The 16,442-nt window shown below is 35.8% G+C and overlaps 1 protein-coding gene across 1 annotated transcript; it reads left to right on the forward strand.

Annotated features, from left to right (window-relative positions):
• The first annotated feature begins 6,089 nt into the window (after positions 1-6,089).
• LOC126661055 (protein gamma response 1) lies at positions 6,090-8,927 on the forward strand. The gene is made up of 3 exons (XM_050354811.2): positions 6,090-6,246; positions 6,517-7,704; positions 8,178-8,927. Exons 2-3 carry the CDS (start codon positions 6,519-6,521, stop codon positions 8,882-8,884), a joined length of 1,893 nt encoding a protein of 630 aa, XP_050210768.1. The 5' UTR covers positions 6,090-6,246; positions 6,517-6,518; the 3' UTR covers positions 8,885-8,927.
• Positions 8,928-16,442: the final 7,515 nt, after the last annotated feature.

Below are 16,442 nucleotides of genomic sequence, written 5' to 3' on the forward strand. Positions count from 1 at the left end.
GCAAAACCGATTGCTAAACCTTTAAAACCGTTTAAACTTTCACTTGAACTCTTTTTAAAGTTCATTATAAACGTTTAATTTTACTTTTAAAATCTCATTTTAAAAGTCTTTAGGTTTAGGTTTTAAACTCTTTTCACTTTAGCTTAAAAGAAACTATCATTTTTAAACGTTTTCGAATCGACGAAACTACGTCAAGTCCTTAGGGAAAAAGCCCCGAAAAGTCTCCTCCCATCGGCTAATCGACATGGTGCACGATCATGCACCTTGGGTGCATGATCGTGCACCCCCTGGCTAGTGCATGATTGTGCACCCAGGATGGTGCACGGTCGTGCATCCAGGATGGTGCACGGTCGTGCACCATGGATGGTGCACATTCGTGCACCTCCAAATTGGTGCACGTTCGTGCACCATATGTGCACGTCCGTGCACCAACGTGCACAGCCCCGGGGAAACTCGATTCCCGAGGCATTTCGACGTATTCCAACCCCATTTTCCCACTCCTAACACGTATACACAATCCAATCTATTCAAACTCACATTCGAAACATAAAAACAACACGTATACGTTCAATTCGATACGGTAATCATTAATAAACGAATATATATTCAAAATATATCAAAATAAACGTTTAATATGGGTATAATACCTCGATTACTTGAGTAATCGTTGAAGAAACGGAGTTAGAAACGAGAAACGGACGAAGCGGTCGAAAACCCTAGGTTTCGCTGTGTTATGAGAGCAAGTAGCTCTATTTTTCTTTCTTTAGAGAAGAAATGAAGGCTTGGCCTTCTTATTACAAATGAATAGGTATATATATATGATTGGTAAAAGTACGTTTTAGTACTAGCTCAATCATGCACTTTAAACCAACTTCTAAACTAGTCGTCCGTAGCCCAAACGGAAACGACTTCCGAATTTCGTGAAAATTTACTCAAAAATATAATAAAATATAATTTTTATTCTCATCCGACTTATATTTTATCTTTAATAAATCATTTTCGATTTATTAAGCCCGCATTGATTGCGCTTGATAAAATTTCTACTTCCAAATTTTATCAAAATTTCACGATAACTTTTTTAAAATATTTCGCGAATATTGGCACCAAACATATTCGCACGAGACTTATGAATTATTCTGCACCCAATTTATAAGTTTATATTATCCCCTTTAACTATATAGTTAATCAAATTTAAATTCTAAAAATTTAAATTTGCATTCCTATAGCCACAATATAAATTTAGTGACACTTGTAAATTAAATTTATCTTTAAATTTAATTTACCTACTCCCGTCTAATAAAATATTAGACACGTGGAAATATTTTATTCCTTAAATTTCTGGGTTATTACAGTACGGTGGTGTGAATGCCTCATCTCAGTCGCCATACCTTGATCGATAGTCGCTGGTATACCGCTTGTCGTTCCTTTAGTGGTCGTTCTCTTCATATGGGGTGTATTGGCTGATGCTGCGATGGCTTGTGCCGTAATCTTTTCGCGAGTGTGATGATTGTCTTTGAGAGGCGCTCCCCTTGCGTTCCTCCTTTTTCGGCGCATCGCCGGTTTTCTGCCTCCTTCCGTCGTCCACATTGATACATTTTTGAGCTACCGCCATTAACTCCTGGCAAGTCTTCATTTTTTCAAACTTAGCTTGTTCCCTAGAACTCTCATTCGCGTGTCTTTCTTCAGGGCCTGTACCACCGTGTCGATATTCAGGTCTTCAATCTTTATGGCTTCGTTGTTGAATATTTCAATGTAAGCTCTGAGTGATTCTCCCTCGCCCTGTTTGCATCTGTATAGTTCTTCTGAGCTTTTTTTCGGTGGTATGTTTGTGAAGAATCTTATCCCGAACGCTTTGTTCAGCTGCCTCCATGTAGTTATTGACCCGGCTCTCAATCCGTTATACCATCGCTCTGCTGTGTCACTGAGTGTGGTCGGGAATGTCTTGCAGAGTATTGCGTCTGGGATGTCTAGTAGGACCATATTGTTGTAAAACTTGGTGACGTGGCTCTCTGGACATCCGGTCCCATCAAAATTTTCAAAGTTGGGTATCTTGAGTCTCTCCGGCCACTTTTTGGACAACACGCTTACTGCTAAAGGTGACTTCCCTTCTGTCATGCTGCTAGCTTGGGCGTGCTCCCTTGACTTATCCTCAGCTGCTTTCTGCATTGCTTCAGAAATGAGTCTTTAAACTTCCTTCAGGTCCATGCTGTCTGTCCCTATCTTTGATCGTCTAGGGGGAGCCAAGTCATTTTCTTCTTTTTCACTGTCTTCTATCGTGACTACTTCTGGACCCTTTCCTTCCGGATCATCGTTTGTGCGGGGTGTCTTATTTCCTTCGCTCGATCTTTTCTCGGTTGTATTTTGACTCGTCGTCGGGTGTCTAGGATCTGATTGACTCAGTTGCTTCCGGGACTATAGTGGCCAACTCTTCTTTGAAACGCCTCATTGCCCCGTCCATCGTACGGCCCATGGCCTCTTGAAGGTCATGGTTAGACTCGTCTAGGTGTCGGACTTTCGAAGCCCTGGAAAAAGATTTCGGATCTCCCTGTTGCCCCTGGAGTTATGAGGATCCAGGGACTGTCTTCGGTCGACACCCTCGATCCGCCGGGCATGGTTCCTTTCTTTTTAGTCGCTTGTCCCATTGTGTCTTTATTGACATCCGCCATCCTCAAACCTGATCAGTGAAATTTGTTCTAGGAGTTCCCACAGACGGCGCCAAATGATAGATTTGGATGTCGGATGTGAGGTTCGGGTTTAGAATATAGCTCTAAGAATATGCCTCTTGACTGAATCCATGACCTCATCCCTTAGTTGGTTCAAACGTGCTTAGTTAGGGCTTGACATACCAACTGTGCGGCTTAATCTGATGATCTGGGGATGCTAATCAGAGGGCAGTCGAATGAGCTTCTTTAATGTCTGCATCCACAAGGGGTCCGTATATAAATTCTATGATTATGGATGCGTGAAATGCATATGCATGAGATGCATGATTAGTTCAAACATTTAGCACGTAGCAAGTAGCAGATAAAAAGTAGAACAATTGATATCACGGAGACAAATTGTTCCTTCCAACCTTATTACTCCCACACATGTGTTCCGGACGAGGTTTATTCCTAGGAATTCTGGTCTAGATTTTTGCATTTTGGATGCTACAGTCGTCGTACACCTGTAAGCTCTCTTCTATCAGTTCTAAAGCAGATAGACAATATTTTGTCAATGTAACAATTACTTGTCCCTTTTTAGAAGGAGCGTAAATATGTAAATGTGGATCTAGCGATCCGTTTTGAAATCTGGAGTGTAATTTAGCCTGGCGGCTAGATCTAGTGAAAGGAGTCTACACTAGACTGGTTATTAGAGGTTTTGATTAAGCAAAGGAGTTTTATTTGATTGGATTTGTTTTTTTAGGTCTGGCCTAACAGGATATTTTGAAAAGTCTAGTTTTGAAAACTAAAAAAACGTTGTTAGGCCTGACCTAAGACTGAAATTGAAATATTAGAAACTTGGATTTTGGAATCGTTATTGTGAGAGAAGCGGGGTGCGACATCCGCTCGTCCAAGCTTATGGCTGACGTCTCGATCTAGAAATGGTTTAAAAAATAAAGTCGTAACCTATTTCAACTAGGATGCCTTTTCTGCCGACTAGATAACCTTACTCGCCTCCGGTAAAATTACTGTGCATCGGACCAAAAGATCGGGTTCATGGACCTCCCATAGACTCATGTGCCTGGCTTTTCTGTTACCGACTTTATTTATTGGACATATTCGTTTTATTCTCATCTCAATATTTTGATAGAAGTTCGTAGGATATAATACTAGAAATAAACAAGTCTGAAAGTGTGTAAATAAATAGACTCGCAAATGACTCGATCTGGACTGGTCATGCAAAGCAAGTAGCAGGTTCTTAAGCATACATCTAAACCTGGCGGTTTCTAGCAAATATCACAAGTCTGGCTGGTCTGGATTGACTACATATATAAAGTCTAAAACCAGATGTCTAAGTTGGATTGATTTTATTAGGTGATCTTAAATAACTTATACAACCGTTACTACTTTTTCGTGGTAGTCCTAAGATGTCTAAGTTACTGGCTAGAATTGATTGATTTGCTAAGTTAAAGTGGTTTGTCACTTAGCCAGTTAATACTGGATTTTAGCATGCTTTTTGAAAGCGGTAAATAATGCAATTTGGCCCATGTTTAGTTGGTATACATGTAAGGTTAGAAATACTTCTAAACCTCGTTGACTTTTCGAGTGCCTTGCACTCGCGCGGCTTTGACCATCGCAGTGGTCAAAAATGGTTCTCGGTCAGAATACAGTAGTTGGCCGTCTCGTCGATACGGTTTAGTTGGTACAAATCGCGGTTGATTCTGCGTTCTGGTGAATCCGGAATCTATTCTGGAAGTTGCTGGGTTTGCGGGCCTCGGGCTCATGGGCCCGTTTTACACTTTATGGTACATCAAAGGACTTTGAGGTCCGTTTTACATTGGGTCTGACCCGTTACAATGCAGACAATTAAAGTACATTAAAATCCGTATTTTTGGGTCTAAACTGAGTCTAATTCCGAGCCCGAACGAGTCCGTAAACACGCCTGGAAATTTGGATCGAGTTTGGAAGGATTTGGGAAGAAGGTTCTGGAAAAATGAGGATGAAGAACACGGCGGCGGTGTAACTGCCGGTGCTGGCAGAATGGAGTGGTTGCGCCGCCGGATACAGAGATGGAGCCTCGGGCAGCAGGTCCAACAGTTTGTTTTTAGCTCTGTTTTCACTGGTTTCAGCTCCATTTTTCATGCAAAAATAGAGAAAAATGCATAAAACGAAACATGGAAGACATAATATTCTGGGAGTGTTTAAAAAGTGAATTAAACACCAAAAATGACAATTTACAACAACTTTAAGGAGAAACGAGTTCATGGCAAACAAGCTCTAAATGCCTTAAACATGGTCTCTAAGCGTTTTTAATTAACTAGATTTCCGGATTTAAGCATACAAAACACATTAATTTTAGCTATTGACATGCTTTGTAATCAATTTCATGGAAATTTCATAAAAACATTGAATTTGATTATAATGGCAATTTTATGGCAAAATCAACAAAGAGGATCCTTAGAATTACCGGTATGAGTCCTTGGCTCGTTTACTAGCGGAGTGGATGTGAAATCCAGCTTCGAATCGTGCGTAGTAGCTTCGAACTTGATTGATTAAAGCGTTTAACTTTGTTTTTAGGACTGGAAATGAGTGATTTTGGTGTGTGCGTGTGTGAGGGAGTTCGACCGATCTAGGGTTTTTCTAGGGGGAGTTCGAAGTCCAAGGTTGATTTTGTATCTCAGGGCGACCTTTTGCTGGTCTGTCTTAATGCTGTATTTATAGAGAAAATTAAGGTTTCTAAAGGTTATATTAATTCTAAATTACTATTTACCTAGATAGAGTTTGATTCCAGGTTGAAGAAGTGTTAAGTGATTATCTTTAAATTATTTACCTTAAATTTTTACATTTAAAATTCGGATTTGGACTTGCTAGTTAAAAAGGTGCTAAAAGTCAGTGTTGGTGTCTAAAAGTGTCAAAAAGGGCTTCTGGGGTTCTATGGCTTTGGATATGATCAATTTTAGTCCGTAAAACTTGCAAATTGGTCCATAAACTTCTAAAATATTACAATTAGTCTAATTTCTAAATTTAAACTACAATCTCTTTGGATTTTATAGGCCATTTGCGGCTAATTACAATTTAATCCTTCAAGTTTGCAGCTATGCACTGATTATGCCTTCTAAGAATCCAGCAAGCAAATCGATAACTCGTCATCCGTGCATATTTCCGTGGAAATCATCATTGGACGCTTCATTTCCTTATCACTTTTTATTTGTCCGAAAATTATGTGTCTATAAATTTTTATTATTTGTTCGGTTCTATTTATTTAAATAATTTAAATTTCAAACCAACCGATAATCTAATTTGTATATCGATACCAAATCGACTAAATCTAAGTGTACAATCAAATCAAACCGACCGAAAATCATCGATTGGGTCGGTTAATTCAGCCTGCCGTTTATTTGCTCACCCCTACTACCGTGTCCGCTAAGCTTTTTTAATTTTCAATTGACAAAATTCAAAAACCCGCCATAAAATCAAAAAAAAAAATCAACAATTACCAGAGAAATGATTTTATAATGTTTCAACCAATGCGTAAGTAGATTTTTACTGATTCTCCACTCTCATTTCATCTCTTCAACAAATCCAATACTCAGTTGCGCTCAAGGTAAATTTATACTAAATTTCACTCTTTAATTTCTCCTTCATTTTCTGTTTGTTTCTCGAGAAATTTAGTATTCTCCTTTTTTCTCTTTAACTTTTTATAATCTCATATTTTTTAATTGTTTGATTTTCTTAGCTTAGTTTTCGTGTGTGCTATTTCTTTATTTTATCTAGACAAATTTTAAATTATTCCGTCTTAATTTAATTTTAATTTTTGAAAATTGGATTTGTGATATGCGTTAGTCAAAATCTCAATTTCTTTTCCAATGCATAGTGATGGAGGCAAAAGGGGACCTTCAACATTCACCAAAATTAGGGTTTGAAGTGGAATTTAATTACGAGGAAGATGCGAAGTATGTGTCGAAATATAGTGCAATTCTTGTTGCAACAATTCAAGAAGCTAAAGATAAGGTTTCTCAAATTGAGTATGTATTTTGCAAGCAGCTTTACTCTCATTTCCAATTGCAATCTAAAACATTCCGGAAAATGTATGATGATAAGGAGAAAGATTATCTTCTTCAGATTGAAAAACTTCGACTTGAGAATCGGGAAGTTATGGAAGAGAATCGGTGTTTGAATCTGGAGAAGGAAAGTTTGTTAAGTTTGAGAGAGAGGAATCAGTTAATTAGGATTAATGAGTTAGAGGAGGAAGTTAAGTTGAAGTCTAAGGAAATTGATGAGAGTTTGGAGTTGCAGAATAGATTGTTGCAACTTGTGCAAACAAAGTCATCGATGGTATTGGATAAGGGAAAACAATTGAAAGAGCGGGAGGAGAGAATTGGTGAGTTGGGTGCGAAAGTGGATGACTTAGAAAGAGAGGTTGAAGAGCTTAGAGTGGAGATTAAAGAGAAGACTAAGAAGGTAGCGGAGAAAAAAGAGTTAGCTGATGGGCTACATAAGAACATTAATTTTCTAATGAAGGAGTTAGATAATAGTACACCTGAAGGAGAGAAGAAAGAATGGGAATCCAAGGTGGAGAATTTGGAGGATAGTGTTAGTAAACTGCAAAAGCAGCTCGGGGAACGAATACAAGAAGTTGAGGAGGGAAATGTATTGCGAGGGAATCTAGCTCAACAAATTGATACGACTAAGATGGAAATTTTAAGGCAGAAAAAGCAGTTGGAGGAGTCTGAGAATGAAAAGGAACTGCTTGTGAAAAAAGTGAATGGTTTGGAGCAGCAGATCAATGAGCTACAGGAAAACATGTACCAGACTACTAAAGTGGCTGAAGGAAAGGATTTACAAGAAATATTACGTCAGAAACTTGAAGCGAGAAACTCTCAGTTAGTGGCTATGAAGAAGAGCCACAGGGATCTGTTTGATAAGTACAAAAGTTTGAAGTCCCAATACAATTATCTCTGCGCAAAGTTTGGGCTTACAGAAGAGAATATGCTTTGCCGTGACAAATTAGTAGTTGAAAGTGGCTCGGTCATGCATCCACAAAAGTTTCAAAGTTCACCTGGTATTGTTAGGCTCTTGCTAGTCTTTTCCTTTTCTCTTATTATTTTATATGTTGTTCTCTTCATTTAGTGAAATGAAGAGAATTATAAAGAAGAAAACCTCACATAGCTTCATATTCAAATCTTACATCTTGAAAATTAAAAAATGTTTGGGATTAAATTCAGTATGTTCTGCGGGTAATTATTTAGTCCCCGTAATGGTTGAAAATAATTCACTAGGTAACTAAACTTGATCATGAAATTAGGCTGTTATAGATACTACAATAATAATGAATTCTGAATTTTCCATGGTTTTGTCAATGATTTTCCTTGCTATATTACTATTACTGCATGCTTATGTATATATGATTATTTTAGAAGCCCACATAAAAGCACAATTCTAAATTGTAATTGCTTGCCTTCTTGTTGGTCACATACAAAACATCTGTTTATGTGATTGATTAAAGTCTAAACTATTTCTATTTGGGTATTCTAGATTTTGAAAGCAAACCTACTGATACTTCGTCAGCAGCAATATTTGAGATGAAAAAAGTGAAGGTTGAAACTGAAGCCAGTAATGGTTTAGAGAACGATAAAGTGGTAAAGGCAATCCCTATGTCAAGCTTCCAATCTCCTCCACCCACTCGTATTGCTCCAAAATGCCCTCTTAATGCAAAATCTGCTCCTGTCATTGGTACAAAGAGGCCTGCATCCCGTTGGATAGAGACGAGGTCCCATCATAAAAGGGATGGGCGTGACCCTCGCGATGATTTCCTTGACACCCCTCTTGAGAACGTCAAAGAAACCTTGAATAAAGTCACCAAAGTAAAAGTTGATGATTATCAAATCCCAGCTCACAAAGATATACAACCTGATAGTTCAGATGATGAAACACAAGATATGAATGCCGAGCCTGCCCCAGAAAAGCAGCAGATGCCACTTCCTGTTGCTGGCCAAAAACCATTCAAGTATGTTGAACCAGTGAGAAAGAAAGCGGAGCGACAGAATTTGCAAGGAGTTGAATGCAAGCAGTGCAAGAAATTTTATGATGCAGTTCTTCCTGATGGAGGTAAGGGTGCTGATGGTAATAACCAGAATTTCCGCTGTGAGCATCATGATGGTGTTTCTCGGCATAGGTATAAGTACATCCCTCCTCTGACTCCCGAAGGATTTTGGAATATTGGATTTGAATCTGAAATGTGATTTTCTTGAATTTGAAACTTAACCGAGCTACATTGCCTTAAAATCTGGTCTCATTATGTGATTACGAGATTTTAAGTTCACTAAATAGGAACTAATGATAATGCTTTGAACATATATAGCCTTCCCCTGGTTTATAGGTGTCCTAGGACTTCTTTGAGAGTTTCTTCCAAAACCTTTTGCTCCCTTACTCGGTGATGTTTGCTGTTGACTAAGATCCTCACCCCGATTTATGTGTCCACTCCTGTTTCATAGCATTTTCTTTATAAGAAACAATTCCATTAATTGCAAAACAAGACCTAGGGCTCCAAAGTAGAAAGCCTCGAGACTCATGGAAAAAATAATTTTAATGGGGAGCTGGATGCCACAAACTTTACTAAACTTGGAACAGCAATTTGACTTCATATGTAACAGATTTGTCGACTTAATGAAATAAAACCACTGAAATTACGGTGTCATTTAGCCTAAGTTCTATATGTGATAAGATATGTCTTTGTTTAGGCTTCTAATGTGGTTTTATAGAAAGGCCAAAGTTTAGATGCAAAATAGTTTTCTTCAGGAGAACACCCTGTGGTGGGGAATCCTTTGCAAATCTCGGACTAGTTTCCATTGCCCTTTCTTTTGCCCTTTTACTTGCATCAGAATTTCAATTCTTTCGACATTTGAGCATTTGAAAACATCGATACTGCTGAAGTCCACATTACAACAATTAGAGGTTTTATTTTTGTTCTCCTCTTGGATCTTTTATTTCCATCATCTTAATTTTATAACACTTGTATTTTCTCTGATTTCATCATTCCTGCACATTCAGCATACATTAGTATCTGCATTTCGTTTGATCTAAGTAATCTACACAGCCATCAAATTGAGAGGTAGATTTGCAGTTGTCAGTTGTGTTTTTGTCTCTGTTGTATGTTTCATTTTGCTTTTTCTTATATGTATCGATTATACTTACAAGTTATGCTACTTTTTTAAGGATCATATCGCTTTGCAGTGACGTTATGACTTTATATGTAAACTTTCCTAAACTTGGAACAGCAATTTGACTTTACATGGAACAGATTTGTCAACAAAATGAATTAAAACCACTGAAATTATGGAGTCATTAGCCTATGTTTTATATGTGATTAGGTGTGTCTTCATTTTTGCTTCTAACGTGGTTTTATAGAAAGGCCAAAATTTAGATGCGATATAGTTTTTCTTTAGGCGAAAACCCTGTGTTGAGGAATTCTCTGCAAATTTCGGTCTTGTTTCTTTTGCCTTTTTACGTGCATCGGAAGTTCAATTCTTACGACATTTGTGCATTTAAAAACATTGATACTGCAGGAGCCCACATTAGAGCAATTAGAGGCTTTATTTTTTGTTCTCCTCTTTGCTCTTTTTATTTCCATCATCTGAATAATGTAACACTTGGTTGTATTTTCTCTGATTTCATCATATCTGCACATTCAGGATACATCTGCTTTTGTTTTGATTTAAGTAACCTACACACTCATCAAATTTTAATTGAGAAGTAGACTTGCGGTTGTCAGTTGTAGGGGTGTGCGTCGGTCGGTTCGGTTTTAAAAATGTGGAAACCGTCGGTTTTGAATTTTATATATTTGAAAACCAAATTGTTACTATTTTTAATTAAAACCGACTAAAACTAGTGCCGAAATTTGTCAGTCGGTTCGGGTTCGGTTTTATCATTTGGTTTGGGCCTTCAAATGGGCTGAATACAGGGCCTCAATTTCATAAAAAAATAAACAACAGATTACAAATTTAGACTATAAAAAACTAAACTGATTTATACTATATTCATTTACATCCCTTTCCAATGATACAAAATTGCTATTCACAGCTGTACACAAATTATAAATTCTAGAATTTACAGCAATTTAAGTTCATATATGCAAAAAAAATGAATTTCTGAGTTCAAAGTTTAGAATCAGATCCCATCTAATGAATCCCATTCCCAGCAAATGCAATCCGTGAACTGATTGTAAAACATCAACCAGCTGCTTGCAGAAAAAGAGAAAAAAACAGACTATGAAACAAAAGAATAAACTATTGACTATAAAACTACTAAATAACTTAAGGTTAAAAAAATAAACTAAAAATAGGGGCTCAGAAATTTGCTTATTGGTTCAGTTGTAATGCGATCTATGACACGGTTGCTCAAATAGGTCGTTTCATCGTATAAAAAAAAGGCATTACAATATTTGAAAGTGGTGGAAGCTTTATCATTACCCAAAACAATTTAAAATTGGAAAGTTGAAAGTTTAAAACAATTTCAAAGTAAATCTAGAAAGTTGAAAGTTGAAATAAGGGGATTTCAAAACAGGTTTATGAATTTGAAAGTTGAAAAAAGGAATCAGAAAGAGTTCCAATTATAAGTTATAAGTCATAATTTGTAATGAGTTAAAACATGAATTTGAAACAAAGAATTTCAAAAGAAACTTCACAGAAAGTTTGAAAGTTAAAAGAAGCATTTGAAACCAAGGATTTCGAAACAGATTAAAGTTAAAAATGTAAAAAAGTTAGAAAGAGTTAGAAAATCATACTTTTTCTTTTGCTTCCCACCACCAATTTAGCATAGTTTAGATTCAGAAGGGACATAGCAATCCAATGATAACATAAAAGCTTTTCTGAAGGGTCAAAAGGGACATGATCCATCAAAAAGACATTAGTTGCATAGCTTTTCAGTTTCAAAGCTTCATAAGATCACAGCTTCAGATATCAAAAGGGACAAGGGACTTGGATCATTTTTCCAGTTTGGCTTCCACCACCTCCAAACTGTACACATGATTTACATGTGTTCCAAAAGCAAAAATACTGCATCATTGATCATGTTCTTTTTCAGGCAGCAGGAGGGCCAAAATTTGGCAACTCTAGATAGCCAAAACAAAAGACATAACAGTTCAGAATATAACAGATAAGGCAGATTAATGATGAAAAATGACAAAGGAAAATAAATTTGAAATAAAGACAGAAAGAAGTGCATAACCTTGCTCAAATATCTCAACCTCATCAATTGATTCTTCAATATCCAGAGGATTACTTGCTTGTCTCAGCCAATCCTCATTACAAATTAGTGCCTCTACCAATTTAGGAGTTAGGGAACTCCTAAAAGAATCTAGCACTCTACCACCAACACTGAATGCAAATTCAAACGCAACGGTGGAAATTGAAACTGCAAGTATATCGCGGGCAAGTCGAGAGAGAACTGGAAAACGCAATGCATTATGCTTCCACCAACTTAGGACCTCAAGGTCATCATCATCCTCAACTAAGTCCTCAGTTAGATAAACATCCAACTCACTCCTTCGTGTACTTGAGGTTCCCATGTTCCTCCTATGCTGCTTGAATCGTGCTTTCATAATTGATGGATGTTTCTTATTTCTAGCAGCAGCATCAGGGCAAGGGACAGAGGCAAGTAACTGAGTCTGGAAGCTTAACTCACGGACAGAATTGCTCCCACTAGATTCGTACAAGGATTTGTACTCATTATACAGCACGTTAAGCTCATCAACTACACACTTGTACAATATAGCACCATTTACATTGCCAAGCATAAGATACAATGAATATTCCATCCCTTCTAACTTAGCTGAGGGATCAAAAACATAAGCAAAAAATATCAACTTGTTCATTTTATCAGGATCACCCTAATACTTATCGAACTTCAATTTCATTTTCCCATCCATTCTTTATCTCTAAATCCTCACTCTCCATCATATCACAAAACACCACATTTAAATCATAGATTTCTTGAAAATGTATGTCAAAAGTAACATAAAATGAGCCAGATATACGCAAGGTGACATAATAAAAATGTGAAAGACAGTTGGCAAATTTTCTAACTACCTACAAGTCTAGAAAGTCAGGAATATTACTACTCATCACTCTTAAAAGCGGATTCATCCTCTTCATATTTTTCAAAAGCTTTCTCATATAAACAAGCTGTCGAAAGCATTAAAAAGCTTGAATTCCAGCGAGTAGGTACATCTAGACTTAACCCCGTTTTAGTTTCCACCTCAACAAAATCAGCAGCCTCCTTAATTTTTTTTAAGTCTAGCAGGACTATTTCTGATGTACCTCACACACTCCCTAACCTTTTTATGCAAACATTGACATCTTTCAAACCATCACTAACAACTAAATTTAAGATATGAGTAATACACCGCATATGCATATATTTCCCCTTAGCTACCCCAGTTCTCCAAGACATCATCTTTTTCTTAAAAACAGAGACTGCAACATCATTACTAATGACATTGTCCATAGTACCTGGAAAACATTTTTGACACCCCAATCAACAACACAATTTTCTAGAAACTTAGAAATATATTCACCCTTATGACCACTAACAGGTATGAAAGCAATTATACGCTTATTCAATCTCCTTGAATCATCAATCCAGTGACACGTAACACACATATAGTTTATCCTTATTATGCTAGTCCAAGTGTCAGTTGCAATGTTAACCCATTGACTATGGTCTTTTAAAAAGGTTTTCAATTTTAACTTCTCATCAGCATAAAGTTTAAAAACATCCCTAGTGACAGTCTACCTAGAAGGTATTTTAAACTTAGGACAAGCAGTAACTTTCTAAACCCCAACCCTTCTACAAATTTAAGGGGAAACTCATCAACAATTAAATTAAAAACGATGAATTTTAATTAAATAAAAGAAAATAACAGATCAATTGAATATTTACATATTTAAATTGTTAAGATATTTAATAGTTGAATTACTTTAATTGTAAATTAAATGAATAATATATATTTTAATTTAAAAAAAATTATAATTTATAATTATAATATTGTTAAATTTTAATAATAATAAGTTTAGAATATATTAATGTTTATCTATTTTATGCAATAGTTTTAGTATATAAATTTTAATAAATAAATATATATATTAAATAATATTTACATTTAGATAATTAAATCTATTTATATTAACTAATTATGTATAAAAGAGTGTAATTTACTTTTTGATTCATGAGAGTGGTTTGAAATGTGTAGAGTACTTTTACTTTAATCAATTCATCAAGTAGCAAGTCATATTTGTCCTATTAGACCATTAAAATGTGTGGCTTTCCTTGCGCTGGACCGTCCAACACTGGACTTAAGTGTGACCCTTTTAGTTGTTCATTAGTTGCTTTAAAATTACTCATTAGTGACATTTTAATTGTTAGTTGTTTTTACGTATCTCATTAATAGCTCGTTAGTAGATATTAACATATTTGAAAAACATGCATCGTCAAAGTCAGGGGTGGAGCCACGTTTGCCCCTCTCAAAATACTTTTTGACTTAAAAAAGCCTTTGGAATTTTTTTAATTTATAAAAAAATATAGTAGTAATATTTAGATTTTTATATAATTAGATCCCTCAACTTTATTTTTTCTTCAAAACATCTCTTTAACATTTTTTTAAAATATAGTTATTAATTTAACTTTTATACAATTTCCCCCGTCAAATTCAAGGGCGGAGCCACGTTGGCCCCTCTCAAAATATTTTTTGGCTTAAACAAGCCTTTGAATTTTTTAAATTTATAAAAACATATAGTAGTAATACTTAGATTTTTATATAATTAGATCCCTCAACTTTATTTTTCCTTCAAAACATCTCTTTAACATTTTTTTTAAATATAGTTATTAATTTAACTTTTATACAATCCCCCAATCCCCCCCCTCTCCCAATTTATTTCTAACTCCACCCCTGGTCAAAGTATTTTTGTATTGATTCTAAAATAACAAACTTTTGTAAATATAAAATCTCTAAAACAAAATCATGATTTAGCATAATCTAAAAATATAATATACAATAATATATGTTGATAATAAAAAATAATAAACCTATTAATTTAAAAAAAATGAAGAAATTATGATAAGTAATTTAATAAAATATAAATTAAAAAAAGTTGAAATTAAAATGAAAAGTGTATAAATATAAAAGATAAGTGTCTAAACTTAAAAAAAATTAAAAACTAAAAATGATATGGTGTATATAAAACATACTGTTTTTGACCCTCACAAAAACACACGAGGCCGATTCGGTAACTAGATACAATATGCCACTCAACAGCCACCCAAAAGGTATACACATGCACTAGATCCTATCAGAGTATCTAAACAAAGGACTAGTGGCACGGCTGCTGGCACATTACACTTATACTATTGCAGCATACTAAGGGTACAAAATCCTATGTACATTACTGATAGGAGTAGAATACTCCTAGTATTTAGATAGTTTTCGCATCGCTTTATTGCGTTTTGACATGTGTTTTTAGGTGTTTCGATACCTTATTATGTGTGTTGGCGTTTCAGGTGATTTAGAGTGTTTGCGGAACTATTCGGGCTAAAAAGAGTGAAGAATTAAAGAAATATCAAAGTCGGAAGCTAAATCAAAGAGTTAAAGAGAAATCAAGTTTTTAAAGCATGTCTTGGAAGAGAAGTTTATGAGCAAAAGAGAAGCTGAGAAGCAAAAGAAACATGTGTAATTTAACACATGTCTCGACCAAGACATGGTGCTTCTCGACCAAGACATGAAGGACCATTTTGCACGAAGGGTCATCAAAGAAGCTTCTCGATCGAGAAGCTCAACTTAAATGAGCTTCTCGACCAAGACATGGGAAAAAAGCTGAAGACGAAATTTTGTTTGAAGATAGAGCTTTAAGTGGCCCACTTCCCTTTTTAGCCCAACATCTCTTGTACTAGGGTGTTTTTATTCCCCTTTTTATCCAGACTATATAAGGCATTTTATATTTTAGGTCAAAGTGCATTCACTTTTGTAGACAACAATTGGAATCAATCAATTTTTTCCCTTTTTGCTCTCTATTTTGGATAGAATCTTCATAGTTCTTGGTGTTCTTCATTTAATTTCCAGATTTTGCTATATTGGGAAACTTATTAAATACAAGTATTGATCTTTTAATTCAAGCTTCATTATCTTGTTCATGTGTTTTAAGTTCAATTATTACTCCAAGGTATTTATTCTTTACTCTATGCCCAATCTTTACTATTGCTTAATTAGTTATGCCATGATGATGATTAGTAGCTAAACCCCTTGTTTGGGGGTTGTTATGATTGCCATGATTGATTAGATAGGTGATTAGGGTGAGGGTTTATGGGTGATGTTGGTTGTTGTGCTTCTTGAGCTTAATGCTTAGAATAGGTTGGCCTCTTATTCTTTGCTATGTGGTTTAATTAGGAGAACGAGAGTTACTAATTAGATTATACCTAGGGGAGTACATGCTTTAGACCTAGATGCATTAGCATGATCTAGGGCTATTTTGGTTGTGGAGTTTGCTTGATTAGTTGGCTTTATTAACTCTCTTGAAATTTATGAGCACGAGAGTGGATTAGATTTCGGGATTGTTAATCAAGTTTCGACTCTTTCAATTCCGGCTCGAGAGAGCGGAATTGATTCCGTAGAATAGCTTGACCCGACCTTAGTTCCCATCACCTCAACCCAAACTACTTAGATATGACTTTGGCATGACTAGCAACCTCTAAACGCCTTTTTCCCTATTGTTTTATTCCGTTTATTAATTAAGTGCTTTAGTTTTTAATTGC

Source organism: Mercurialis annua, linkage group LG8 (assembly GCF_937616625.2).
Source record: "Mercurialis annua linkage group LG8, ddMerAnnu1.2, whole genome shotgun sequence".
NCBI classification, from domain to species: domain Eukaryota; kingdom Viridiplantae; phylum Streptophyta; class Magnoliopsida; order Malpighiales; family Euphorbiaceae; genus Mercurialis; species Mercurialis annua.

What these genes read in the sequence shown, in the direction of transcription:
- LOC126661055 (XM_050354811.2), top strand. Translation starts at nt 6,519, where the DNA reads ATGGAGGCAAAAGGGGACCTTCAACATTCACCAAAATTAGGGTTTGAA. An exon ending in AAAGTTTCAAAGTTCACCTG is followed by an intron (nt 7,705 to 8,177) that starts GTATTGTTAGGC and finishes TGGGTATTCTAG; the next exon opens with ATTTTGAAAGCAAACCTACT.